This window comes from Melospiza melodia, chromosome 7, assembly GCF_035770615.1.
Source record: "Melospiza melodia melodia isolate bMelMel2 chromosome 7, bMelMel2.pri, whole genome shotgun sequence".
Taxonomy (NCBI): Eukaryota; Metazoa; Chordata; class Aves; order Passeriformes; family Passerellidae; genus Melospiza; species Melospiza melodia.
This window is the reverse complement of record NC_086200.1, coordinates 29,577,238-29,602,248: the sequence shown is the minus strand read 5'-3', so window position 1 is coordinate 29,602,248 and position 25,011 is coordinate 29,577,238. Positions and strand designations below refer to the sequence as shown.

The window sequence follows — 25,011 nt, the reverse complement described above, 5'->3', positions numbered from 1 at the left end:
ACAAGAACGGGCGTGGCCTATGGAGGAAGCCCCGCCCACACCGGTACCATAGAGATGCTGCGTTGTCACGGCAACGCGCGGGGGCGTTGCCATGGGAACGGGCGGGCGGGACCCGGGGATGCTCCGCGCCCGCCCCGGGGCCGCTCCCGGCCGGCTCTGAGGGTCGCGGCGGGGATGAGCCTCCCCCTCCGCCCGGTCCCGGTGCGGTGCGGTGCGGGCGGGAGCGGCCCGGTCCTCCAGGCTCCCAGCATGCCCCGCTCTCCCGCCCGCCTCTCCGGTCGGGGCACATGCTCGGTGCGTGGGGCCGGCCCGGTTTCCTCCCGGCCTCGTCAGCAGCGTGGGGCCTCCCGGTATCCCCGGCACAGCCGACATGGCCCCTCCGACAGGTACCGGCGGGATGGGGGGCGCGGGGACACCGGGGAGCGCGGAGACACCGGGGACACCGGGGAGAGCTTTGCAGCGGTGGGACCGGACCGGGGCCGGCAGGACCGGACCGGGGGCGGCGGGACCGGACCGGGGACGGCCCCTCAGGCCAGCCAGGGTCTCCTGTGCCGCCAGGTCACCTCTGTCCCCGAGGAGGACAGCCTTGGCAGGGACACCGGGCCGGGCTCGGGGTCGGGTTTCGGTGAAGCATTTCCCAGCCCCGGGAGGGCTCGGATCTCCCGGGACATGATCCCACCGGCAGTCCCCAGCGCTGGGGCCCTCCCTGGAACGCTGTCCCCGCAGGGAATGTCGTGGACAGCCAGGCCCCGCGTCCCCTGGCCAGCCAGCTGCGCTGGGACCTGACGGCCGAGCAGATCGAGGCCATGGCGGCCGAGCTGACCGAGAGCACCAAGCTCGTGTACGACCGCGTGGGAGCCCAGGAGCGCGGCGAGGTCTCCTACGAGAACACCCTCAAGGCTCTGGCCGACGTGGAGGTGGAATACACAGGTGGGGAGGCTGTTCCTGCTGGCAGGCGTGGGCTGGGATGGATGCCGGGATGTGGCGTTGGCATTATCTGGACAGACAGACAGACAGACGGGATGCGCTCTGTCTCAGGTTTTTGCTGGAGCGCTGTTCTTGGGGCTTCTGCAGGGATGGCAGCAGGGAATCATTTACCCAGTGAGGTGGTGGAGTCATCATCCCTTGAAGAATTCAAAAAAAGACTGGATGTGGCACTTGCTGCCATGATCTAGTTGAACAGTTAGAACATCGGCTGGACTTGATGATCTTAGAGGTCTCTTCCAGTCTTGAACTTCTGTGATTCTGTCATTCTGTGAATGTTCTTGTTTTCCTCTGTGGAATTGCATCAGGACAGGGCGTGGTGGCTTTGGGGGAAGTGTCTGTAGGAAGGGATTGTCCCACTTTGAGATTTAAAGGAGACAGGGAGTGCTGCTGCCATCAGGAATTGTGGAATTCCTCAAGCTGGAAGGGAGCATTGAGCCCTGCACAGAACTCCCCAAACCTCCTGTGCAAAGCTGTTGGGGGCTCACAGACACAGAATTCTCCTGGATTTGGGAGGATTTTTGTGGGAAACCAGCAGGTGGGTATGCTGAGCAGCAGGGAAAGGACCAAAGGGAGCAGGAGCCATCAGGAATCATGGAATTCCTCGAGCTGGAACTGAGCATGGAGCCCTGCACAGAACTCCCCAAACCTCCTGTGCAAAGCTGTTGAGGGCTCACAGGCACAGAATTCCTGTGGATTTTGGGAGGATTGTGGTGGGAATCCAGCAGGCGGGTATGCTGGGCAGCAGGGAAAGGACCAAAGGGAGCAGGAGCCATCAGGAATCATGGAATTCCTCGAGCTGGAAGGGAGCATCGAGCCCTGCACAAAATTCCCCAAACCTCCTGTGCTGCCACAGCTGGGGCAGAGCTTTTGGGGACTCACAACACAGAATTCCTGTGGATTTTAAGAGGATTGTGGTGGGAATCCAGTGTGTGGATGTGCTGGGCAGCAGGGAATGTGCCATCCCTGCCATCAGGAATAATGGAATTCCTCAAGCTGGAGAAGCACAGAGATCAAAACAATTCTTATTTGCTGCTCCTGTGTTTTGGAACACGTGGAATGTGTTAAATTATTTACCTGAAAGAATTTGATTAGATTCTAGTGTGTTTTGTTTTCTTAACCAATCTCTACAAGCTGTTTCCTGACAGGAGACAGCCACGAGATTTTGAGTGTTTATACAGTTTCAGTTTAGAGTCGTGTAATATAATATAAAATAATAATAATATGGTATAAAAAAGTGATTAATTAGCCTTCTGATATCACAGAGTCAGGGGTATTGCCTAATTTTACGATAGTGGGAGGCTCTGAGCTTGCCCAGAGCAGCTCTGGCTGCCCCCTGGAAGGGTCCAAGGCCAGGTTGGAGCCCCCTGGGGCAGTGGGAGATGTCCCTGCCCACAGCAGGGCTGAGCTCTGAGGTCACTTCCACCCCCTCCCACGATTATTAAGATTTTTGGATTTTATTTTATTTTTTTTTTTTAGCTCTGTGCTGTCACCTGCTTTTCTCTCCCTGTGGCTGCCAGCAGAATGTTGGTTTTATTCCCAGTTAATGTTTATACAGCAAGGAACCAGCACAAAGAACAGATTTGGAAAAACAAATGAACCCAAGGGCAGCCCTTTGGCAGCTGCTTTGCCAAGGCTGTCCTGGCTTTCATGTGTCACCAGTGGGAACAAAAGCAGAAAAGATCCAAGAAACTCTCACCTCCTTCCTCAGTTTTCCTTGGGGCAGTGGGCAAATGTCTCTCCATGGGCCTTTTTCCTGCTGGGATGTTTTTGGGAATAAATCCTGCTGGGTTTTTTTGGGAGAGTAAATCCTGTTGGGATTATTTTTGGGAGAATAAATCCTGCTGGGATATTTTTTGTGAGAGTAAATCCTGCTGGGATTTTTTTTTTGAGAATAAATCCCACTCTGATTTTTGGGAGAGTCAACCCCACTGGGATTTTTTTTGGGAGAGTAAATGCCGCTGGGATTTTTTGGGAGAATAAATCCTGCTGGGATTTTTTTTGGAGAATAAATCCCACTCTGATTTTTTGGGAGAGTCAACACCACTGGGATTTTTTTTTGGGAGAGTAAATCCCACTGGGATATTTTGGAGAATAAATCCTGCTGGGATTTTTTTGGGGGAATAAATCCTGGTGGGATTTTTTGGGAGAATAAATCCTGCTGGGATTTTTTTGGGAGAATAAATCCTGCTGGGATTTTTTGGGAGAATAAATCCTGCTGGGATTTTTTGGGAGAATAAATCCCGCTGGGATTTTTTGGGAGAATAAATCCCACTGGGATTTTTTGGGAGAGTCAATGCTGCCGTTATTTTTTGGGAGAGTCAGTTCTGCTGGGATTTTTTGGGAGAATAAATCCTGCTGGGATTTTTTTTGTGCGGTTTTGGTGGTTTATTTGCAGCAGCGTGACAATTCAGGTGGCCCCTCCTCGTGACACCTGGGCTGCTCGAGCTGCCCCACCTGTCTGGGACAGGGAGCAGCCTCATCTTCCTCCTCTCCCCGTTCTTTTTTTCCTAAAATAATAGGGGAAAAAAATAATTCCTCTTGCTCAGCAGGAGGAGTGTTCAGCTCAGCAGGGCTGTCAGCACTTCCCTGGCTGAGCTGCCTGTTCAGCTTCTCCCGGGGAGGGGATCCAGGTGCCTGGAGAGCACCTGGAGTGCTGTTCTTGGAGCTTCTGCAGGGATGGCAGCAGGGAAATGTTCTCCCCGCTTTCCTCCGCGGGACTGCATCAGCACAGGGCACACCTGGGGCGTGGTGGCTTTTGGGGAAGTGTCTGTAGGAAGGGATTGTCCCACTTTGAGGTTTAAAGGGGACAGGGAATGCTGTTGCCATCAGGAATCGTGGAATTCCTCGAGCTGGAAGGGAGCATCGAGCCCTGCACAAAATTCCCCAAACCTCCTGTGATGGCAGACCTGTTGGGGGCTCGCAGGCACAGAATTCCTGAGGATTTTGGTGGGAATCCAGTGGGTGGATGTGATGGGAAAAGACCAAAGGGAGCAGGAGCTGCTTCCATCAGGAATGATGGAATTCTGTAGCTGGAAGGGAGCATCGAGCCCTGCACAGGACTCCCCAAACCTCCTGTGCTGGCAGAGCTGTTGGGGGCTCACAGGCACAGAATTCCCATGGATTTTAGGAGGATTTTTGTGGGAATCCAGCAGATGGACATGCTGGGCAGCAGGGAAAGGACCAAAGGGAGCAGGAGCTGCTGCCATCAGGAATCTTTGAGTTCCTTGAGCTGGAAGCATCAAGCCCTACACAGAACTCCCCAAACCTCCTGTGCAAAGCTGTTGGGGGCTCACAGGCACAGAATTCCTGTGGATTTTGGGAGGATTATGGTGGGAATCCAGCATGGGGATGTGCTGGGCATGTGAAAGGTGGATGTGCATCCCACCTCTCCCCTTGTGTGTGTGTGAGGGGAGGCAAAGGCTCTGGGGCTGGCTGTGGGTGTGCACTGGGACGTGAAGCCACCATCCCTGTCCCTTTTTGTCCCCCCAGTCCGTAGGAACATGCTGGACTTCCCCCAGCACGTGTCCCCGTGCAAGGCCATCCGCGCCGCCAGCACCGAGGCCGACAAGAAGCTCTCGGAGTTTGACGTGGAGATGAGCATGAGGCAGGACGTGTACCAGAGGATCGTGTGGCTCCAGGTGTGTCCCCTTCCTGGCTGGAACCTCCTGGAATTCCAGCAGATCCTTTACCTTCATCTCAAAGCTGAGAAAGGAAGGATGCGGGAGCGGGGAGGGAGCGCGGTGGGGTCACGGCAGAGTGGCACAGCTGGAGTGAGGGATTTTTTTTGGGAGAGTCAGTTTGGGATGGGGAATTTGGGATTGAGGGCTCTGCCCCCTCACTCAGAGCCTTGATCACCCCTTTGTTGGTAAATCCAACCCCCCTCAGTGGTGATGCCCCCCAAAATGCTGACATGGCACAAAGGTGGTGTGTTTAAAGCAGTCTGGGAGGAATCCCTGCCCCGAGGTGACACAGGAACCTCTGCACCAAACCAGAGCCTTCCCTGGGGCTTTTCCATCTGCTGCTGGGTCTCTGGTGGTCCCAGAACTCCCGCTGGGAGGGAGCTTCCTGCAGCTCCCTGAGGAGAGGAGATTTGTTTTGTTTTTCAGGAGAAAGCAGAGAGTGCTTCCCTGAAGCCTGAGGCAAAGAGGTACCTGGAGAGGCTGATCAAGCTGGGGAAGAGGAACGGGCTCCATCTCCCTGAGGAGACACAGGAGGTGAGAGCACAGAATCTTGGAATGGTTTGGGCTGAAGGCACCTTAAAGCCCATCTTCCACTGTCCCAGGTGGCTCCAAGCTGGCCTTGGACACTTCCAGGGAAGGAGCAGCTCCTCTGGGAAATCTGTGCCAGGGCCTCTGCACCCTCACAGGAAGGAATTTTTTTCCTAAAATCCCATCTAATCCTATTTCCTGCCAGTCTGAATCCATTCCTCCTTGCTGTGGAAGGGCTCAGGGCAGGTTGTGAGGCTCAGGTTTGGGTTTTTGCTTCCAATTCTGGTGATTTTGGGTGATGTCTCCAGGCCCCCCTTTTCCTTTCTGTTGAAAGGGTGATTTTAACAAAGTGGGAGTTGAGGAATTCCTGGGGAGGTGGAATTGGGGAATTATCAAATCCCCACATGCCAAGGGCTGGAGTTGGGCTGAGCTGCTCAGGAGCCTCCATGTCTTACCATGCACCAGCAGAGGAGCTCAGAACTGGGTTAAAACCAGAAGAAAATGGGAAATAGGAGAGGGGAGGTTGTTACTGCAGCACCTGCAGCTCCTGAGGCAGCAGGGAACAGGCAGGACCTGCTGAGGTGGCTGAGCCCTGCCAGGTGTGACCCCAGGGAGCCTTTCTGGGCTGCTGGCTCACCACCGTTAATTGTGCACCATCATTAATTGGGCTGGCTCAGAGCTGGGCAGCTCAGCAGGGTGGGAACAGCCTGAGTGCCCCTCCAGCTTTGATTTCTCTCCTGTTTTTTTGCATTTTGAAGAAAATCAAAGCTATCAAGAAGAAGCTGAGCGTGCTGTGCATCGACTTCAACAAGAACCTCAACGAGGACACCACCTTCCTGCCCTTCTCCAGGGAGGAACTGGGTATGGAGGGCTCACACTGGATGGTCCCAGAGCATTCCTGCAGAATCCAGGGCTCAGCTCCTGCCTTCTCTTTTCCCAGGGGGGCTCCCTGAGGATTTCCTGAACTCGCTGGAGAAGACAGAGGATGGGAAGCTGAAGGTCACCCTCAAGTACCCACACTACTTCCCCCTGCTGAAGAAGTGCTACGTGCCCGAGACCAGGAGGAAGGTGGAGGAGATGTTCAACTCCAGGTGCAAAGAGGTCGGTGGGACTGACCAGGGCGCCCAGGGAGAGATTTGTGTTCCTTTCCACACTGCTTCCCTTCTCCCCTGTGTGATATTTTATGAGCAATCCCTTTGCCAGGATTTTTCATAAAATATGAAAATTCTTCTCCTGGGAAGCTTCAGCTTCTCTGTTTTGCTGCTTTAGAATGTGATTTAGAGAATTGTTTATTAAGCACGTTAATTGTTTTAATTTAATGTCCCATCACAGCCAGCTGTGCCGGACTCTCTGAGTCTGTCACGGGTTTTTATTACCATTTTTTTTTTAATTTTCTGATATATTTTTTCTCTTTCTTTAGTATAGTTTTGGTATATGATTTTATAATATAATACAGTGTAATATAATATGATATAATATAATACAATGCGATATGATTATATATTGCATTATATTATATTGTATTATATTATATAATATATAATATATAATATATAATATATAATATATAATATATAATATATAGTATATAGTATATAGTATATAGTATATAATATATATCATATGATGTTATATATTATGTAATATTATATATTATATAATATATATTAGAATATATATTCTTTATATTATATAATATATTATATATTGATATAATTATATAAATAATATATATTTATATAAATATAATATATATAATATATTATATATATTATATATATTATATTATATTTTATTTTATATAATATAATGTAATATAACATAATATAACATAATATAATTAGTACAATACATTGCAATATAATACAATATAGTACGATATAATATAATACAATACAATATAATATAATATATTGCAATACAATATAGTATAATATAATTTATTTAATAATAAATCAGCCTTCTGAGAACTTGGAATCAAATTCCCATCTCTCACCTTCTCCTGGCACCCACAGCAACACCACACGTGTACTTCACTCTGCCTTGCAGGAGAACTGCTTGATCCTGAAGGAGCTGGTGGACCTGAGGGCTCAGAAGGCCAATCTGCTGGGCTTCAGCACCCACGCTGACTTTGTGCTGGAGATGAACATGGCCAAGAGCAGCCAGACGGTGGCCACGTTCCTGGGTACGTCCTGGGGCCGAGCAGGGACATCCCGAGCAGGATGTGCTGCTCTGATCTCTGATCCCAACCCTGCCTGCCTTCCCCAGATGAGCTGGCCCAGAAGCTGAAGCCCCTGGGGGAGAAGGAGCGGGCTGTGATCCTGGACCTGAAGAAGAAGGAGTGCGAGAAGCGCGGGCTGGACTTCGACAACCGCATCAACGCCTGGGACATGCGCTACTACATGAACCAGGTGGAGGAGACCAAGTACAGCGTGGACCAGAACCTGCTCAAGGAGTATTTCCCCATGCAGGTGGTCACCACGGGCCTCCTGGCCATCTACCAGGAGCTGCTGGGCCTCACCTTCCACCTGGAGGAGAAGGCTCAGGTGTGGCACGAGGACGTGCAGCTCTACACCGTGAAGGACGCGTCCTCCGGCGAGACCATCGGCAAGTTCTACCTGGACCTGTACCCACGGTGAGACCTGGGGAGAGGGGAAATGTGGGAGCAGGAGGAGCAGAGCCTGAGGAGGAGAAGGAGGAGGAGGAGGAGATTCCTGCTCCCAGCTGTGTAGACTGGAGGGAGCGCCGTGTGCTGGGGCAGGGATGTCACCAAGGGCCCTCACTTGGGGCTCCTCTGAGCACCACAGCGGGTGATGCCATGGCTGTGTGTGGCTTTTGGAAGGATCCCTGAGCCTCCTGTCTCTCCCCAGGGAAGGGAAGTACGGCCATGCTGCCTGCTTTGGCCTCCAGCCCGGCTGCCTCCTGCCGGACTCCAGCCGCCAGATCTCAGTGGCCGCCATGGTGGCCAATTTCACCAAGCCCACACCAGACGCCCCATCCCTGCTGCAGCACGACGAGGTGGAGACCTATTTCCACGAATTTGGGCACGTCATGCACCAGCTGTGCTCTCAGGTGAGGCCTCCCTGCGCTGGCACAGCTTGGGGTTTTCCCCCTATCCCGTTATTTTTTGTGGAATTCCGAGCTGGCCGTGTCCCCCAGGCGGAGTTTGCCATGTTCAGCGGGACACACGTGGAGAGGGACTTCGTGGAGGCCCCGTCGCAGATGTTGGAGAACTGGGTGTGGGAGAAGGAGCCTCTGCTGCGCATGTCCAGCCACTACAAGACAGGGAGCCCAATCCCGGATGAGCTGCTGGAGAAACTCATTAAATCCCGGCAGGCAAACACAGGTGGGAGGGATTGGATGTCCCCTGGGTGTGGGGACAGGAAGGGGACACTCAGTGACCTGGCTGGGGGCAAAAATGGCTTTTCTTTGCTTGCCGTGGTGCTGGGGGTTCTGAGGGGATGGGGAGAAGGAACCCCTTTGTCCCTTTCACATGCTACATCACGCTTTCTCTTCCCATGCATGTGGGAAGAGAGGGGGTGATGTGGCACACGAGAGGGACAAAGAGGTGCCACCCAGCTTACCCTGCTGTCTGTCACCTGCCTCAGTGTCAGCATCCCAACCTCAGTTTCCCTCCTCTTCCTCCTTTTGGGGACAGGGCTCTTCAACCTGCGCCAGATCGTCCTGGCCAAGGTGGACCAGGCATTGCACACCCAGACCAAGGCTGACCCCGTGGAGGTGTTTGCCCAGCTCTGTGAGGAGGTGCTGGGTGTCCCTGCCACCCCAGGTATGCCGTGCCACCCTCCTGTCCCTCTCGCCCTGTGACAGCTCAGCGAGTTCCTCCCGTGCGTGTGGGGACAGTTTCTGCTGGCTCTGGGAAAAGCAGGGCTGGAAAGTTCCTCCCGTTGTCCCCTGGGTTGTGCGAGCAGCCAGGGGACAGCACTGGAGGGATTTTTTTTCCATGGGGAGGACTGGAGTCCCTTTTGACCCCTTTTGTCCCCTCAGGTACAAACATGCCAGCCACCTTTGGCCACCTGGCTGGGGGTTATGATGCTCAGTACTACGGCTACCTCTGGAGCGAGGTGTACTCCATGGACATGTTCCACACCCGCTTCAAGCAGGAGGGAATCATGAACTGCAAGGTAGGGATGGCAGCATTCAGAAACACAAAACCACCAGAAGGATTCTGTGCAGGTGCTTTAATTGAGGAGCTCTGGGTGTCAGGGGTGCAAACCCAAATCTGACGTGTTCCTCCCAAATTTTGGGATGAACATCTTTTTATATTTTTATGTAATTCTAATGTTAATTATTAAACTTATATTGTATATATAGATTTCAGCCAAGCATGGCTCCTCGTGGCCCCCCTTAAATTTCTAACATAGTTTCTCATGATTCTTCTTATGATTTTACAATAATTATATTTAATTACTAAACAATCATCACATCTAAAAATTGTATATATATTTACACATATATATACATATGTATGTATACATGCATACATATACGTATATATGTATATGTACATACATATGTATACACATACATATATACATATATACAAATTATTATTAGTAATATTATTATATATTTATATTTAATAGTACAATTATTATTATTAATATTATTATATATTTATATATTAACATTTATTTATTTATTTATACATATATGTACATACATATATATACACATACATATATATATACATATATACTAATTATTATTAGTAATATTATTATATATTTATATTTTATTAATAGTACAATTATTATTATTAATACTATTCTATATTTTTATATTAGCATTTATTTATTTATTTATTTATGTATTTATGTATTTATTTATTTATACTGCTTACGCAGGTGCCATGATCTGGCAAAACTCTGACATTTTCAGAGTCTATCTTTAACATTTTTCCAGGGCCCCAGTATCAGGGGCAGGGTTCTGTGTGCATGCCCAGGGTGGGTGTGCCAGCCCTGCCCATGTGTGTGTGTGTGTGTGTGTGTGCCCACAGGTGGGCATGGATTACAGGAAGTGCATCCTCCATCCCGGTGGCTCCGTGGATGCTTCAGACATGCTGAGGAGGTTCCTGGGCAGGGAGCCCAAGCAGGACGCCTTCCTGGCCAGCAAGGGACTGAAGGTGGAGAGCAACTCGGTGCCTTCAGCCTGAGAGGTGCTGCAGGGCCCTGGCAAGGGGGAAAATCTCCTGCCCACGCACCTGCCCTCGCCTGGTTCCTGTCACCAAACACCCCCTGCCTGGAGCTGCCCCTCTGAGCCCCTCCTGAGGCCATGTGGTGACACTAAGGTGACCTGCCCTTGTCACCCCAGGGTTTTGTGGGTCACCCCCATCAATTGGCTGAACTTTGAACCTGATTTTCTGCACAAGGGTGAGTTTTGGCCTCGTTTGGAGCCGGGGAGGAGGGGGAGAGGAGTTCCCAAACTTGAATCTTTGTTTTTAAATCCCTTCTCTTTTAAGAAGCCTCGTTGTTGTTGTTGTGTTGTTGTTGTTGCCACCTTGGCTTGGTTTGTGACACAGCTGTCACCAGGGCAGGGACAGTCCTGCTCTCCCCATCTTTGGGCACCTCTTGGCTGTGCAGTAAAGATGGGGAGATCCCAGAGCTCCAAACCCACAGGGATTGAACTGGAACATCCTGCCCTGAACCCCTCAGGGACCTTCCTGCCTGGCAGGGGGACAGAGGTGGCCAGTGCAGGTGTTCCAGAACAGGGGGTTTGGGGACCTCTGTGGCCTCTGTGTCCCATCTCAGGGTCATGCCAGGGGCTCAGGCTGTGGCAGCTGAGGGTGTTGCTGTTGCTGTCAGCTCCTGGGACAGGGCAGGGTTGTGTTTATGACTGAAAACACGGAGCTGACAGCTTCAAACAACACAAATGCCGGGATAAAAATATCCAGAATATCCCCTGGGCTCCGTGCCAGGCCTTGAGCTGCCGGCCATGGGGAGGGGCAGCAGCCAGCCCGGGCTGTGCCACCTGCCCCAGGCTGTCCCCAGCGTGCCCCAAGCCAGCCCGGGCTGTCCCCAGTGTGCCCCAGGACCCTGCGTGGCACAGGGTGTTGTGGCACAAGGTTCCTGCCCCTGTCTGGGGTGGCTTCCTTGGGAGCTGAGGAGCTTCAGGGTGACCTGGGATTTGTGTCCCACCCCTCCCAGCCTCGGGTGCATTGTGTGAGGCCATTTGAGGGCTGTGGGATCCATCCCTGCCACTCTGCCATGGTGTGGGGACACGAGTGACAGCTGAGTGCCCCAGCTCACTGCCACCACCCCACCACTGCAGGCTGTTCCCTGTTCCCTGTCCTTTGTCACCAGCGCTGGGACAAGGCTCCCCCCAGTGCAGACAAAGTCGTTGCTGTCACCTCTGTCCCCCAGGCCCCGCTGGTGACACAGGAAGGTCGGTGACACCCCCTGGTGACACCCCCTGGGCGGGTCCGGAGGCGGCTTCTTGGTGCTTGCTGGGGCCACCTCGAGCATCTTGTCCTTGTCCCCTCCCCTCCGTGTTTTCTGGGTGTTTTTAGTGTCCTGTTTTACTGAGCTTTCAGCATTTCCTCCGACTCTTCTCTCCAGAGAGAGGGAGAAGTGAAGCTGAACAGGGAAACCACGCACTTTCCTCCCTCTGTCCCCTCTCTGGTGTCCCCACTGCCCCGTGGGGGTGACCTGGCACCTCCCCATCCCCATCCCAGGCTGGCAGGGAAGAGAGAGCTCCTTTTTATTTTGGTGGTTTGGATTTGGGGGGTTGTTTTATTCCTGTTAACAGTTTTAAAGGGCAAACTGGCGCGTGTGTGTGTGTGGGTGTGTGGGTGTGTGTGTGCTGTCCGTTCTGGTCACGTCCCACCCCCTGCTTGTTTCCATGACTGGATTTCTGGATTTTAGACGGTTCCCAGCACTAATAAAAGTTTTCCTCCGCAGATGTTGGGGCTCAGCTCCTTTGGGCAGGGGTGACAGGGACACAGCACCGCAGCATCCAGCACAGGGGCTCCTGTCCCACGAAGATGGGCACGGAGTGGCAGGCACGGGGCGGCAGCGTGTGGGGTGTGAAACCCTGGGGAGGGACAGGCGGTGACTCCCCCGTGTCCCTCAGTGTCCTCCGTGTCTCTCAGTGTCTCCCATGTCCCTCAGTGTCCTTTAATGTCCCCTTATGTCCTTCAATGTCCCTTAATGTCCCTCAGTGTCCCTCAATGTCCCTCAGTGTCCCCATGTGTCTGTCCGTGTCCACCTTGTCCCTCAGTGTCTCCTGTGTACCTCAATGTCCCCCTTGTCCCTCAGTGTCCTCCCATGTCCCTCAGTGACCCCTATGTCGCTCAGTGTCCCCCGTGTCCCTCAGTGTCCTCCTGTGTCGTTCAGTGTGCTCCCATGTCCCTCAATGTCCCCTGTGTCCCAAGGTGCCCCTCAGTGTCCTCCCATGTCCCTCAGTATCCTCCCATGTCCCTCTGTGCCCCCTTGTCCCTCAGTGTCCTGCCGTGTCCTGCTGTGTCCCTGTGTGTCCCCCCATGTCCCTCAGTGTCCCCGGTGTCCCCAGCCCCGCACCTGTGTGAGGAAGGGGTGCTGCAGCAGCCGTGCGGGGCCGGGCCGTGCCGCGGGCTCCCGCTGCAGCATGAGGGCGATGAGGGCGCGGGCAGGGCCGGAGAGCCCCGGGGGCGGCGGGTACCGAGCGCTGAGGATGCGCCGGAACAGCTCCGGCCGGTGGCGGGCCTGGAACGGGGCGTGCCCGGTCAGAGCCGTGTACCTGCGGGAGAGCGGCGGGCCTGTGCTGCCTCCGGTGTCCCGGCCTTCCTCCATCACCCCTCTTGCTCCCTCCGGTGTCCCAGCCTTCCTCCATCACCCCTCTTGCTCCCTCCGGTGTCCCTGTCATTCCTCTGGATCCTCCCTCCATCATCCCTCCAGGCTCTCCATCCTCCCTCCATCATCCCTCTTCTTCCTTTCTGTCCTCCCTCCAGCCTCTCCATCCTCCTTCCAGCTCTGCTGTCCTCCCTCCATGTCCCCTTATCCATCCTCCCTCCCTCCATCTCCCCTCATCCCACCCTCCCTCCATGTCCCCTTGCCCTCTCAATTTCTCCCATCCTCCCTGCATCTCCCCTCTCCCTCCCTCTGTCCATCTCCCCTTACCCAATCCTCCCCCCATCTCCCTTCTTTCCATTCTCCCTCCATCTCTCCCTCATCCTCCCTCCATCTCCCCTCTCCCTCCATGTCCCCTTATCCCACCCTCCCTGTCCCCTCATTGCATCCTCCCTCCCTCCCTCCTTCCATCTCCCCATCCCCTCTCACACGGCACACCCCAGTGCCCAGACATCCGCGGGCTCCGCGTGTCCCCTGCGCTCCAGCACCTCCGGGGCCAGGTACGCGGGTGTCCCACAGAGCGCCCTGAGTTGGGGACAGCCCAGGTGACCCTTGGGGACACGGACAAGGTGGAACCCCCTCCCTGCATCCCCCAAGCCCCTCTCACCCCCAGCGCCGCCCGGGCGGTGCCGCTCGCTGAGCCAGCCCCAGGTCCCCGATCTTCACCCGCATCCTCTCCGTCACCAAGAAATTACCTGTGCGGGGAGAGACGGGAATTGTGTCACCCTCGGGCCAGCCACCCTGGGGACACCCCCGGGTCCCCCCCAGCCCCACGCACTCGGTTTGAGGTCCCGGTGCACGAGGCCGTGGCCGTGCAGGTAGCGCAGGGCCGAGAGCAGCTGCCGCAGGTAATAGCGAACCTCGGGCTCCGTCAGGCGGCCCCGCGCCCGCAGGATGGCGGCGAGGGACTGCGGACAGAGGGACAGCGCTGGGACAGAGGGACAGGGGCTGGGGACAGAGGGACAGGGGCTGGGACAGAGGGACAGTGGCTGGGACAGAGGGACAGGGGCTGGGGACAGAGTGATAGTGCTGGGACAGAGGGACAGCGGCTGGGGAACTGAGGAGGGACTGGGGACAGAGCGACAGCGCTGGGACAGAGGGACAGCGGCTGGGACAGAGGGACAGCGCTGGGACAGAGCGACAGCGCTGGGACAGAGGGACAGCGGCTGGGACAGGGCGACAGGGGCTGGGACAGGGTGACAGGGGCTGGGGACAGAGGGACAGCGGCTGGGACAGGGCGACAGCGCTGGGACAGAGTGAGAGTGGCTGGGACAGGGTGACAGCGGCTGGGGACAGAGGGACAGCGGCTGGGGACAGAGGGACAGGGGCTGGGACAGGGTGACAGCGGCTGGGGACAGAGGGACAATGCTGGGGACACTGAGGAGGGACTGGGGACAATGGAGGGGAACTGGGGATGAAGTGACAGGGACTGGGACAGAGCGACAGCGCTGGAGACAGTGAGGAGAGACTGGGGACAGAGCGACAGTGGCTGGGACAGTGACGAGGGATGGGGACAATGAAATGGGACGAGGACAGAGTGACAGGGACAGAGCGAGGGGGCCCTGGGGACAGAGCAAGGCACCAGGCAGGGCCCTGCTGAAGCCTCGGCCTGAGGGGGCTCAGTTTTGGCGTGTTTAGGCTCAGTTTTGGGGTTCGAGGGCTCCGATTTGGGGTGCAGAATTTCGGGGTTCAAGGGCCCGGTTTCGGGGTTCAAGGGCTCAGTTTTGGGGTGTAGGAACTCAGTTTTGAGGCGCAGAATTTCAGGGTTGAAGGGCTCGGTTTCGGGGTTCAGGAGCCCGGTTTCGGGGCGCAGGTCTCACCCCCCGGCTGCACAGCTCCAGCAGCAGGTAGAGGTGCCCGCCGTCGGCGAAGTGCCCGTGCAGGCGCACGATGTGCGGGTGGCGCAGGCGACACTGCAGCTCCCGCTCCCGCTCCACCTGCACCGACAGCAGCCCGGCAGCCCCGGGGAGACCCTCAGGGACCCTCGGGGACCCCCGACACATACCCGGGGGACGGGAGCCCACCCAGACACCCGGGGAGGGGCACAGGAGGGGCTGTGTGGGGACACCCGGGCACTGTCCCCTCTCCCCGGGCATTGTCCCCTTTCCCCGGGCACTGTCCCCTCTCCCCGGGCAGTGTCCCCCCGCACTCACCCTGTCCCCCACGCCCGCGGCAGCCAGCCGGGCTCTCGGGATCACCTTCGCCGCGTAGCGCCGGCCACTTGTCACCTCTGTCACCTGGTAGCAGCCGCCGAAGGTGCCCTGCGAGTGACCCCGTGGGCTTGGGGCGCCCACCCAAGTGTGGGGCTCGGAGCCCCGGGGACCGGAGCTGCTGGGGCTCAGCCCCGTGCCTCAGTTTCCCCTTTCCCAGATGGATCGGGACCCTCGGGGGGTGCGGGTGTGTGATCCCCCCATGGTGCCCAGTGGGGAGGGGGCGCTGGGGGCAGCTCAGGGGGGGCAGTTCGGGGGATTTACCTCTCCCAGGAGCCGTCCCCGCTTGTAGAGCGTCCCGCTGCCTTCATCCCGGAGGTACCAGCCCGGGGGGGGCTCAGCCCCTGCGCTCCCCGGCTCCATCCCGCCCGCTCTGCTCGGCACCGGGGACGCCCCGAGGGACACCGGACACTGTAACCCCTTCAGCTCCGGGTGCGGGTGTCCCTGGCGGCCAGGGGTGCTGCGTGCTCCCCCCGCAGCCAACACCCACCGCTCTGTTCCCCCCCAGCCCAAACCCCGATCACAAAGCGGAGACCCCCGCGGGGGTCCCGGCCCTCGGGGATGCGCAGCACCGGAGGGTCCCGGATCGGGGTCCGACCGTGCAGGGAGCTCCTGGCGCCTCCTCCCCTCCTCCTCTGAGGCTGGGGGGGTCCCGGGGGGACGCCGATGTTGTTTTACAGGCCCCAGGACGCCACCACCCCCCCCCCCCCAGCCCGACCGCCGGAGCTCCGGGCCCCCAAGGGTTAACGGGCGGCCGGGGAGGGCTGGGCGCACCTTTGGGGCTGGATATTAATAACGCGGCGGGGAGGGACGGCGGGCGAACGGGGAGGGTGTGTGTGGTGGGGGGGGAAGCCTCGCCCGGCCCCCCCGGAGCTGCGCAGGCGATGCCCGCTGGCCCCGGGTCCCCCCCGCTCCCCGCCGCCGCCGCGCCCAGCCGGGACGGAGCCGCCGCGACGCGGCCGACGAGGGGCGGCATGGCCGGGAGGGGCCGTGGGGGCGGCTCGGACCCCCACGCTGCCGGGTAAGCTCCTGGTTTGTGCTTTAACCCTCGCGGACCCCCCCTGTCCCGAGACTCCGCGCCTTCCCGCAGCTCCTGCGGGGAAACTGAGGCACGCGGTGCCCCCGCGCCAGAGCGGGGTTTGGGCATCACCCGCCGGGCATCGCCCGAGCCTCGGCGGGGTCCGGACGATACAAACACCCCCCTGGAGAGGCGGCAGCGCGACCCCCCGGCCCTTCCCCTGTCCCGCTGCGGGCACCCACAGCCGGGGGTGCCGGGGGCTGCCCGCGACGGGACGGAACCGGCCCGACCGGGGATTCCCGACACGGGGATGGGACCCCCGCACCCTCCTGGCACCCTCCTGGCACCTCCCGCAGCCCCGGGCAGGGCGCTTTTGGGGGGCTGCAGGATCGGGCGCTGTGGGGGCCTCCCGCTGCCCCCCCACCCCGCGGGGCCGGATCCGGATCGGGGAGCGACGCGGGAGCCCCGGCGAGCAGGTCTGGTCCTGCCCCGGCAGGCAGCGATCCCGGCCCGGCGCCCGCCGCGGGGCCCTGGGGGCGGCGGGGCCATCGCCCGTGCCGGGGCTGCGTGGGCACGTGGGGGGGACACCCCGTGTCACCATCCACCCCGTGTCACCCACCCCGTGTCACCATCCACCCTGTGTCACCCACCCCGTGTCACCATCCACCCTGTGTCGCCCACTCTGTGTCACCCACCCTGTGTCACTCACCCTCTGTCACCCACCCCGTGTCACCCACCCCGTGTCATCACCCACCCTGTGTCGCCCACTCTGTGTCATCTCCCACCCCATGTCACCACCTTGTGTCACCCACCCCATGTCACCACCCCGTGTGACCCCTCAACCCGTGTCACTCACCCCGTGCCCCCCACCCGCCTGTCCCCGCTGGTGGCACCAGACCCCACATCCCCTCCCTGGGGTCTGGCTTTGCCCCCCTCACCCCCATCCCCTCTCTGTGGTCCTGGGGGTGTCTCGGTGCTGTCCCCACCTGGGTGGCCGTGCTGGGCAGGGGGACAGCCCGGTGCCACCCCCCTGTCCCCGGGCTCAGGGCTCTCTCCCTGCCCCGCAGGTGCTGGCGGCTGCTGCTGCTGGCCTGGCTCAGCCTGGTGGGCACGGCGCAGGTGAGGGGGCTGGGGGGCACTGAGGGGGTCTACGGCACCCCCTGGGCTCCTTCATCCCACCCCAGCGCTCACCATCACCTTCCTCACGCAGGACCCAGCCCTGGGGACACCAGCGAGGGTCCCCGAGCCCCCGGCCCCTGCTCGGCCCCAGGGGACCTGGGCGTCCTGGGGACCCTGGAGCTCCTGCTCCAGCTCCTGTGGGGACGGGGTCGCCCTGCGCAGCCGGCGGTGCCTGCGGTGAGTGGGGCACGGGGCGGCACTGACCCCCCCCAGCTCCCAAACCCCCCCATGTGGCACCCAAGGCCTTGCCACCACCTCGGCCTGGTGCCACCAGGGTGCCACCATCCCTGTGGTGGCTCGGTGGCATTGTAGCCCTGGAGCTGGGGGTTCCCTGTGTGGGACCAGGGTGCCACCATCCCTGTGGTGGCTCGGGGGCATGGTAGCCTTGGAACTGGGGGTTCCCTGTGTGGGACCAGGGTGCCACCATCCCTGTGGTGGCTCGGTGGCATCGTAGCCCTGGAGCTGGGGGTTCCCTGTGTGCCACCAGGGTGCCACCATCCCTGTGGTGGCTCGGTGGCATGGTAGCCTTGGAGCTGGGGGTTCCCTGTGTGGGACGCTGCTGTCCCTGTGCCCGCAGGAGCAGCGAGGAGCAGCCGTGCCCGGGGGACCCGCGGCAGTACCGGCTCTGCCCGCTCCAGGTGAGTGCCGCGGCACCCACGGGGCAGTCCCCGGTGCCCGTGGCCGCTCCATCCCGGTACTCCCACAGGGCTGCCCCGCCGGTTCCGTGCCCTTCCGGGCCATGCAGTGCTCGCTCTACGACAACCGGCCCGTGCTGGGCACCTCCGCCCGCTACCGCTGGGTGCCCTTCCACGGAGGTGAGTCCCGCCGTGCCGACGGCACCACCGGGGGATCCCGGCCGTCCCCGGCATCACCCCAACCCCTTCCCACCCTGCTCCGGCAGCCCCAAACCTCTGCGACCTCAACTGCCTGGCCGAGGGACACAATTTCTACTACAGCTTCGGCCGGGTGCTGGACGGGACGCGCTGCAGCCCCGGCTCCCCGGACCTGTGCGTCGGCGGGCGCTGCCTGGTGGGTGTGAACGGGACTGGGACCCCCCTCGGGACCCCCCAGGCCCGACCCCCGCGCTGAGGGGGGGTCTGCGCTCCCCGCAGAGCGTGGGCTGTGACGGGATCCTGGGCTCGGGCCCCGACGCCTGCGGGCACTGCGGCGGCGGCCACGGCTCGTGTGTGCTGGTGCACCGGCTGTTCCAGGGCTCCGACCCCTCCTCCGGTGAATGAACCATTGCCCCGGCCCCCTCCATGGGTGAATGCTTTGGCTCTTGGCTCCCCTGTCCTCCTGTCCCCACCCGTGTCCCCAAGGCGTGGCCTGGGTGCCCCATTGTCCCATCCCCTGTCCGCCATCCCGAGGGTCTCTGGTCCCTTCACTTGGGGGGGTTAACCCATTGCAGAGGGGTCACTCCTGGCCTGGGGGGGTCTGTGATGTCCCCAGCGGTGTCCAGAGTCCCTGTCCCCGCATGTCCCTGATGTCCCAGCACGTGGGGCCCAGCTGGGTCAATGCCCCAGCCCCGGGTCCCCTCTGTGCCCGTCCCCTCCCTCTCTGTCCCCCCGTGGTGCCCCCTGGGCCCTGCCCAAGCTCTGCCCTGACTCTGCCCCCCCCTCCATCCCCCCCCAGGATATTTGGGGTATGTGAACGTCACCAAGATCCCGGCTGGGGCCACCAACATCAAAGTGACGGACAAGAGCCGCAATTACCTGGGTAGGACCCGAACTGCCCCCATCCCAGTCCCTCCCAGTGCCTCCCAGTGCCTCCCAGTTGGCCCAGGCTGGTGCCAGCTGTGTGTGCGGGCAGGGCAGGGCAGGGCAGGGGTGGCCGTGTCACGCCGCGCTGCCCCATGTTTGTCCCTTGTTTGTCCCTTGTCGTGCCGCGCCGCTCCCTCCCTCGGATGCTGTTTTGAGCATCGCGGGGTCACTGAACTCCCAAGCGCTCGGGGCAATTTTCCAGAGGCCGCGGCCGCGTTTTGGGAAGGAGCCAGCGCGGGGCTGGAGCAGCGGGACAGGGACCTCCATCCCCACCCCCGTCCCCTTTCCCCGTTCCCATGCAGCCGGAGCCCCTTCCCCCCTCCCGGCCGGGCTCTGGGGGGGCTCGGGGCTGGCTCTGCACACCCGGCCGGGGCTGCGGCTCGGGCTCGGAGCCAAGATCCGGCAGGAACGCGGATTCCCGGAGCCCCGAGCGCGGCTCCCGGCCCACGGGAGAGGCCTCCGGAGGGGAGCGGGCCGGGGGTCCCGGGGGCCGTGCGGGGCTCGGTTGAGCGGAGCCGCTCGGTCCCGCAGCGCTGATGGCGAGCGACGGCCGCTACGTCCTCAACGGCGACTGGGCCATCGCGTGGCCGGGGCCCTACGAGGCCGCCGGGACCCTCCTGACCTACGACCGGGCCCCCGACGGCACCGAGAGCCTGGAGGCGCCCGGACCCACCCTCGAGGACCTGCACGTGATGGTGAGGACAGACGGACACGGCGCTGGGGACGGCAGCCGCCCCCGTTCCCGCCGCCCCTCCCAGCCCCGCTCGTGTGCCCCCATCCCCTCCAGGTGCTGCTGCAGGAGCCCAACCCCGGCATCGAGTACCAGTTCTGGCTGCCCCGCGGGCACCCGCAGCTCGGCCGCGGGGACACGAGCGCCCTGCGGCAGCCGCAGCCCCGCGGGGCCGGCAGCCCCCCGCCCCCGGAGCCCCCGCAGCCCCCGGAGCCCCCGCGGCCCCCGGAGCCCCCGCGGCCCCGGGGCTTGGCCACGGAGCCACCGCCGAGGAGCCCCCCGGGCCGCAGCCAGGATGGGGATAGCGCAGGTACATCCTCGAGGGCACCCCCAGGTACATCCCACGGCACCCCCAGGCCCCTGCTGGAGCATCCTGGCTGCCCTGGCGGGGGGATACCCTAAAAGTGACCCCAAAATCCCTCGCCAGGGCTCTCAGGAGCCCCGTGTGACCCTCTCTGGGGTGTGGACTCTCAACCTCCTCTCCCAAGGGTGTGTGAGGGGGATTTTGGGGGTCAGGAGTCCCCTTTGCCCCTAAATTGCTGCAGTTTTATCCCCGCAGGGCGCTGCGGGAGGTGCCGCCCGCCCAAGGGGCGCTCGCAGCGCATCCGGCACTTCTGCCAGAGCGACTTCGGTGAGAGCCGGGCCGGGAGGGGCTCGGGAGGGGCTCGGGAGGGTCCCGGGGGCCGGACAGGGACAAGGACATCGCCAGGGACAGGGCCGAGGACATTGCCAGGAGCGGGAAGGAGCTCGGGGTGATACTGAGGGCAGTGCTGGGGACAGGAATGTGCTCAGGGTGATGCCAGAGGCGATGCGGGGATGGGAAGGGGCTCAGAACGATGCCAGGGATGATGAGAGGGATGGGAAGGAGCTTGAGGTGATGCCAGGGCCAGGAAAGGCTCAGGATGATGCCATGAGTGGGAAAGAGCTCAGGGTGATGCCAGGGCCAGGAAAGGCTCAGGATGATGCCATGAGTGGGAAAGAGCTCAGGGTGATGCCAGGGCCAGGAAAGGCTCAGGGTGATGCCAGGGCCAGGAAAGCGCTCAGGGTGATGCCAGGGGCAACAAAGGGCTCAGGATGATGCCAGGGCCAGGAAAGGGCTCAGGGCAATGCCAGGGCCAGGAAAGGGCTCAGGGCGATGCCAGGGGCAGGAAGGCACTCAGGGTGATGCCAGGGGCAGGAAAGGGCTCAGGGCGATGCCAGGGGCAGGAAAGGGCTCAGGGCGATGCCAGGGGCAGGAAAGGGCTCAGGGCGATGCCAGGGGCAGGAAGGCACTCAGGGCGATGCCAGGGGCAGGAAAGGGCTCAGGGCGATGCCAGGGGCAGGAAAGGGCTCAGGGCGATGCCAGGGGCAGGAAAGGGCTCAGGGCGATGCCAGGGCCAGGAAAGGGCTCAGGGCGATGCCAGGGCCAGGAAAGAGCTCAGGATGATGCCAGGGACAGGGAGGCACTCAGGGTGACGCCAGGGGCAATAAAGGGCTCAGGGTGATGCCAGGGCCAGGAAAGGGCTCAGGGCGATGCCAGGGGCAGGAAAGCGCTCAGGGTGATGCCAGAGGGTGTGAAAGGGCTCAGGGTGATGCCAGGGGCAGGAAAGGGCTCAGGGTGATGCCAGAGGGTGTGAAAGGGCTCAGGGCGATGCCAGGGCCAGGAAGGCGCTCAGGCTGCCCCATCCTCCCCCCGCAGTGTTCCGCGGGCGGATCCTGGCTCGGCGCTCGGTGGGGCGGGAGACGCGCTACGAGGTGGCGGTGCAGGCGCGGTACCGGCAGCGCTTCCCGCTGGTGGCCCGCGAGTACCTGTGGGTGCCCAGCACCTGCGGCTGCCCCGCGCTGCTCGAGGGAGCCGAGTACGTGCTGATGGCGCGGCGCCACGTGAACCACGAGCACACCCTGAACCGCGTCCTGCTGCCCCCCGACGGCTACGCCCGGCCCTGGACGGCCCGCGAGGCGCGGCTGGTGCGGGAGGCGGCGCGGCACTGCCCGCACCCCCGGCCGCCCTGAGCCCGGCCCCGCGGGCACCGCCGGGCACCGCCGGGCACCGCCGGGGCTCCCACCGGGCACCGAGCCCTCCCTGTGCCCCCCTCCCTCCCAGCGATGGATGCCCCCCCGCTCATCGCGCCGTGCTTGGGGCCCGCGTGGCAGCGGGAGGGTGGAGGGGGGTGGTAATTTATTGGGGTTTTTTTTTGCAGGAAATAAATTGTTTATCCCCTCGCTGGCTGCGTGTTCCTTGCTGGCTGGAGATGGCCCAGGGGGGTCCTCCCTTTTCTGGGGGGCTCCTCTGTGTCCCTCTCTTTTCAGGGGGTCCCCTCTGTGTCCCCGTGGGCAAGGGGGGCTCCTCAGTGTCCCTCCACTTTGGGGGCTCCCCTCTGTGTCCCCATGAGCAGCGGGGCCTCCTCCATGACCCTCTGTGTCCCCATGAGCAAGGGGGGGGCTCCTCCATGACTTCAGGGGGTCCCTTCTGTGTCCCCATGAGCAGGGGGGGTCTCCTCCGTGCCTCTGCTTTGGGGGATCCCCTCTCTGTTCCCATGAGCAGGGGCTCCTCTGTGTCCCTCTGTGTCCCCATGAGCAGGGGGCGCTCCTCCGTGCCCCTCCACTTTGGGGGCTCCCCTTTGTGTTCCCATGAGCGGGGACTCCTCTGTGTCCCTCCACTTTTCAGGGGGTCCCCTCTGTGTCCCCATGAGCACGGGGGTCTCCTTCCTGCCCCTCCACTTTGGGGGGTCCCCTCTGTCACCGCATGAGCACGGGGGCTCCTCCATGTCCCTCTCTTTTCAGGGGGTCCCCTCTGTGTCCCCATGAGGAGGGGGGTTCCTCAGTGTCCCTCCCATTTCAGGGGGCCCCCTCTGTGTCCCTCCACTTTGGGGTGTCCCCTGTGTGTCCCCACGATTGGGGGTCGCTCCGTGTCCCCGCGCCGAGCCCCTGAGCCGTCCCCAGCCCGTGTCGCCGTGTCTGTCCGTGGCTCCGTGCCAGGCTCTGCCTGCCGGGGTCGGGGCCCTCTCGCTTATCTCCCTTCCGCCGGAGCCCGGCGTGTCCCCCCCGGCCGTAACCCAACCCTGGGGCTGGTGGCGGCCACCGCGGGGCCCCTGTGGGGACAGGATGTGATCGGGGGGGCTCTGGGGCACTCGGGGGTCCCTTGGGGTGGGCTTGGAGTCAGTGCCAGGGGAAGCTGAGACCCCTCAGCTCGTGTGGCTGGGGACTGTCCCCAAACTCGGCAGCTGCCAGCCCAGGAGGGTCCTTGGCACATCGGGTGGCACCAGCAGGAGCCAGAAATGAGCCGCGGGAGCAGCTGGGGAGCCCAGAGCTGAGCCCAGCTGGTGCCAGTAAAATCTGAGTGATTCCAGGTGGAATTTGGGCTGTAAAGGCGCCTCCACCCTATAAAACCCTCCCTCCCACCCCCGCCCCACGGTTAATTTGGGGCTGTGGGCGGTGGGGGATTGTCCCTGGCCATGGCGGGTTTGGGGGCCACCCCACGCACGAAGAAGCCCCCGAGGGAGGAGCAGGGGCTCCGCACCCCGAGGGCTGCGGTTCGCGCTCGGGCCGAGAGCCGGCACCGGGAGGGGGAGAGCGGCCCGCGGGGGTGGGCGAGGGTGCCCGGCTCGCCCAGCACGCCCGGCAAGGGGCGCCTGGTCCGGCGGGGACCCGAGGGGAGCCCCGGGGACAGCGGTGAGCGCGTCCGTGCCCGCGGAAATCCCTGCTCGGGGCACGGGGCTGCCCTGGATGTGCTGATGGAACCCCAAAATCCCTGCTCGGGGCACGGGGGCTGCCCTGGATGTGCTGACGGGACCCCAAATCCCCGCTCGGGGCACGGGGGCTGCCCTGTTCGTGGGGACACAGAGGGGACCCCCTGCTCGCGGGGACACAGAATGATGCCAGGGATGATGAGAGGAATGGGAAGGAGCATGAGGTGATGCCGGGGATGATAAGAGGCTGCCCTGGATGTGCTGACGGGACCCCCCTGCCCCACAGACCCTGCGGGACCCCCAGAACCACCCGGCCCCGGCAGCTTCTATTTCTCAGGGCTCCCTGAGCTGGAGCATCAGGACCCTGCTGGCCCTGCAGCCCCCAGCCTGTGAGTGTGAGGGGGGTCCCCATAACCCCCCGATAGGTGTGGGGGTCCAGCAGCGCTGACCCTCTGTTTTCCCCCTCCAGGCCGAGCCCTGGCGCCCTGACCCCAGCGAGGGCACGGAGGGGGCGGAGGAAGCCGCAGCACACGCTGGTCCTGGAGCTGGTGAGCTGGGGAGGGGTCTGGGGGGCTCTGCAGGGCCTGGGGCCGACCCTGACCCTGTTCCTGACCCTGTTCCCAGGACGGGACCCTGCTCTACTCCTCGCTGCTCGCCCACGGGCAGAAGGATGCCACGGCCACCTTCACCACGGACTTCCAGGCCAGCTCCTACAAGGTTGGTGCGGAGCTGTGATTTGGGGCCGTGGCTGAGGTGGCTCTTCACTGCCACCCCGTGTGGCCTCGGTGCCAATGCCCCTTGTGGCTGAAGGGCTCTGGAATCCCGTGGGTGAGGGGTGAGGGATCCTGCTGAGGGCGCTGAACCCCCCTTGGGGCTCCCCTTGCTGTCAGGATGGGGGTGCTGGAGGTTTTCCAAGTTGCCGTTCCCTCCCAGGTCCATGTGAAGCTGCGACCACACGTGCAGGAGTTCTTGGAGAGCGTTTCCAAGACCTATGAGGTACCCAGAGCCCCCGGGGCTGTGGGGTGACCCCTGAGGGGTTTTGGGGTGACTCAAGCAGCCCATGAAGGCTTCACCCTCTCTCTGCCAGATCTTCATCTACACCACTGCCAAGAAGGACTATGCCAAGAAGCTCCTGGAGGTGCTGGACCCCAGGAAGAAGCTGATCAGGTGATGGCGCTGGCAGTGCCCTGCTGGGCACCCCAGTGTGCCAGGGCAGGCTCCCCACGGCTCTGTCTCTCTGCCAGGCACTGCCTCTCCCAGCAGGACTGTGTCTGCTCCCAGGGCTGCTACTGGAAGGACCTGACCCAGCTGGGCAGAGACCTGGCCACGACGGTGGGCCTGGACCACGCCATGCAGGGCTTCCCTGCCCAGGTAGGGCACTGCCACTCCGGGGGCATTCATGTGTCC

General features: G+C 61.0%; 2 protein-coding genes and 1 long non-coding RNA gene across 3 annotated transcripts; 2 read left to right on the top strand and 1 right to left on the bottom strand.

Annotated features, from left to right (window-relative positions):
* The first annotated feature begins 249 nt into the window (after positions 1-249).
* On the top strand, positions 250-12,111 carry THOP1 (thimet oligopeptidase 1). The gene is made up of 13 exons (XM_063161070.1): positions 250-386; positions 727-930; positions 4,477-4,625; positions 5,094-5,201; positions 5,954-6,056; positions 6,136-6,296; positions 7,245-7,380; positions 7,464-7,830; positions 8,066-8,267; positions 8,355-8,541; positions 8,854-8,982; positions 9,201-9,337; positions 10,213-12,111. The coding sequence occupies exons 1-13, from the start codon at positions 371-373 to the stop codon at positions 10,366-10,368; spliced, it is 2,055 nt and encodes a 684-aa protein (XP_063017140.1). The 5' UTR covers positions 250-370; the 3' UTR covers positions 10,369-12,111.
* Positions 12,015-12,813, bottom strand: LOC134420752 (uncharacterized). The gene is made up of 2 exons (XR_010028412.1): positions 12,731-12,813; positions 12,015-12,245 (listed from the first exon to the last, which is right to left on the bottom strand). It is a non-coding gene; the product is annotated as an uncharacterized LOC134420752 (long non-coding RNA).
* A 3,410-nt stretch (positions 12,814-16,223) lies between these two features.
* On the top strand, positions 16,224-21,928 carry ADAMTSL5 (ADAMTS like 5). The gene is made up of 13 exons (XM_063161323.1): positions 16,224-16,270; positions 16,340-16,838; positions 17,335-17,386; positions 17,452-17,623; positions 18,024-18,084; positions 18,153-18,261; positions 18,348-18,475; positions 18,559-18,676; positions 19,079-19,162; positions 19,738-19,901; positions 19,994-20,246; positions 20,496-20,567; positions 21,615-21,928. The coding sequence occupies exons 1-13, from the start codon at positions 16,224-16,226 to the stop codon at positions 21,926-21,928; spliced, it is 2,073 nt and encodes a 690-aa protein (XP_063017393.1).
* The last annotated feature ends 3,083 nt before the right edge of the window (positions 21,929-25,011 follow it).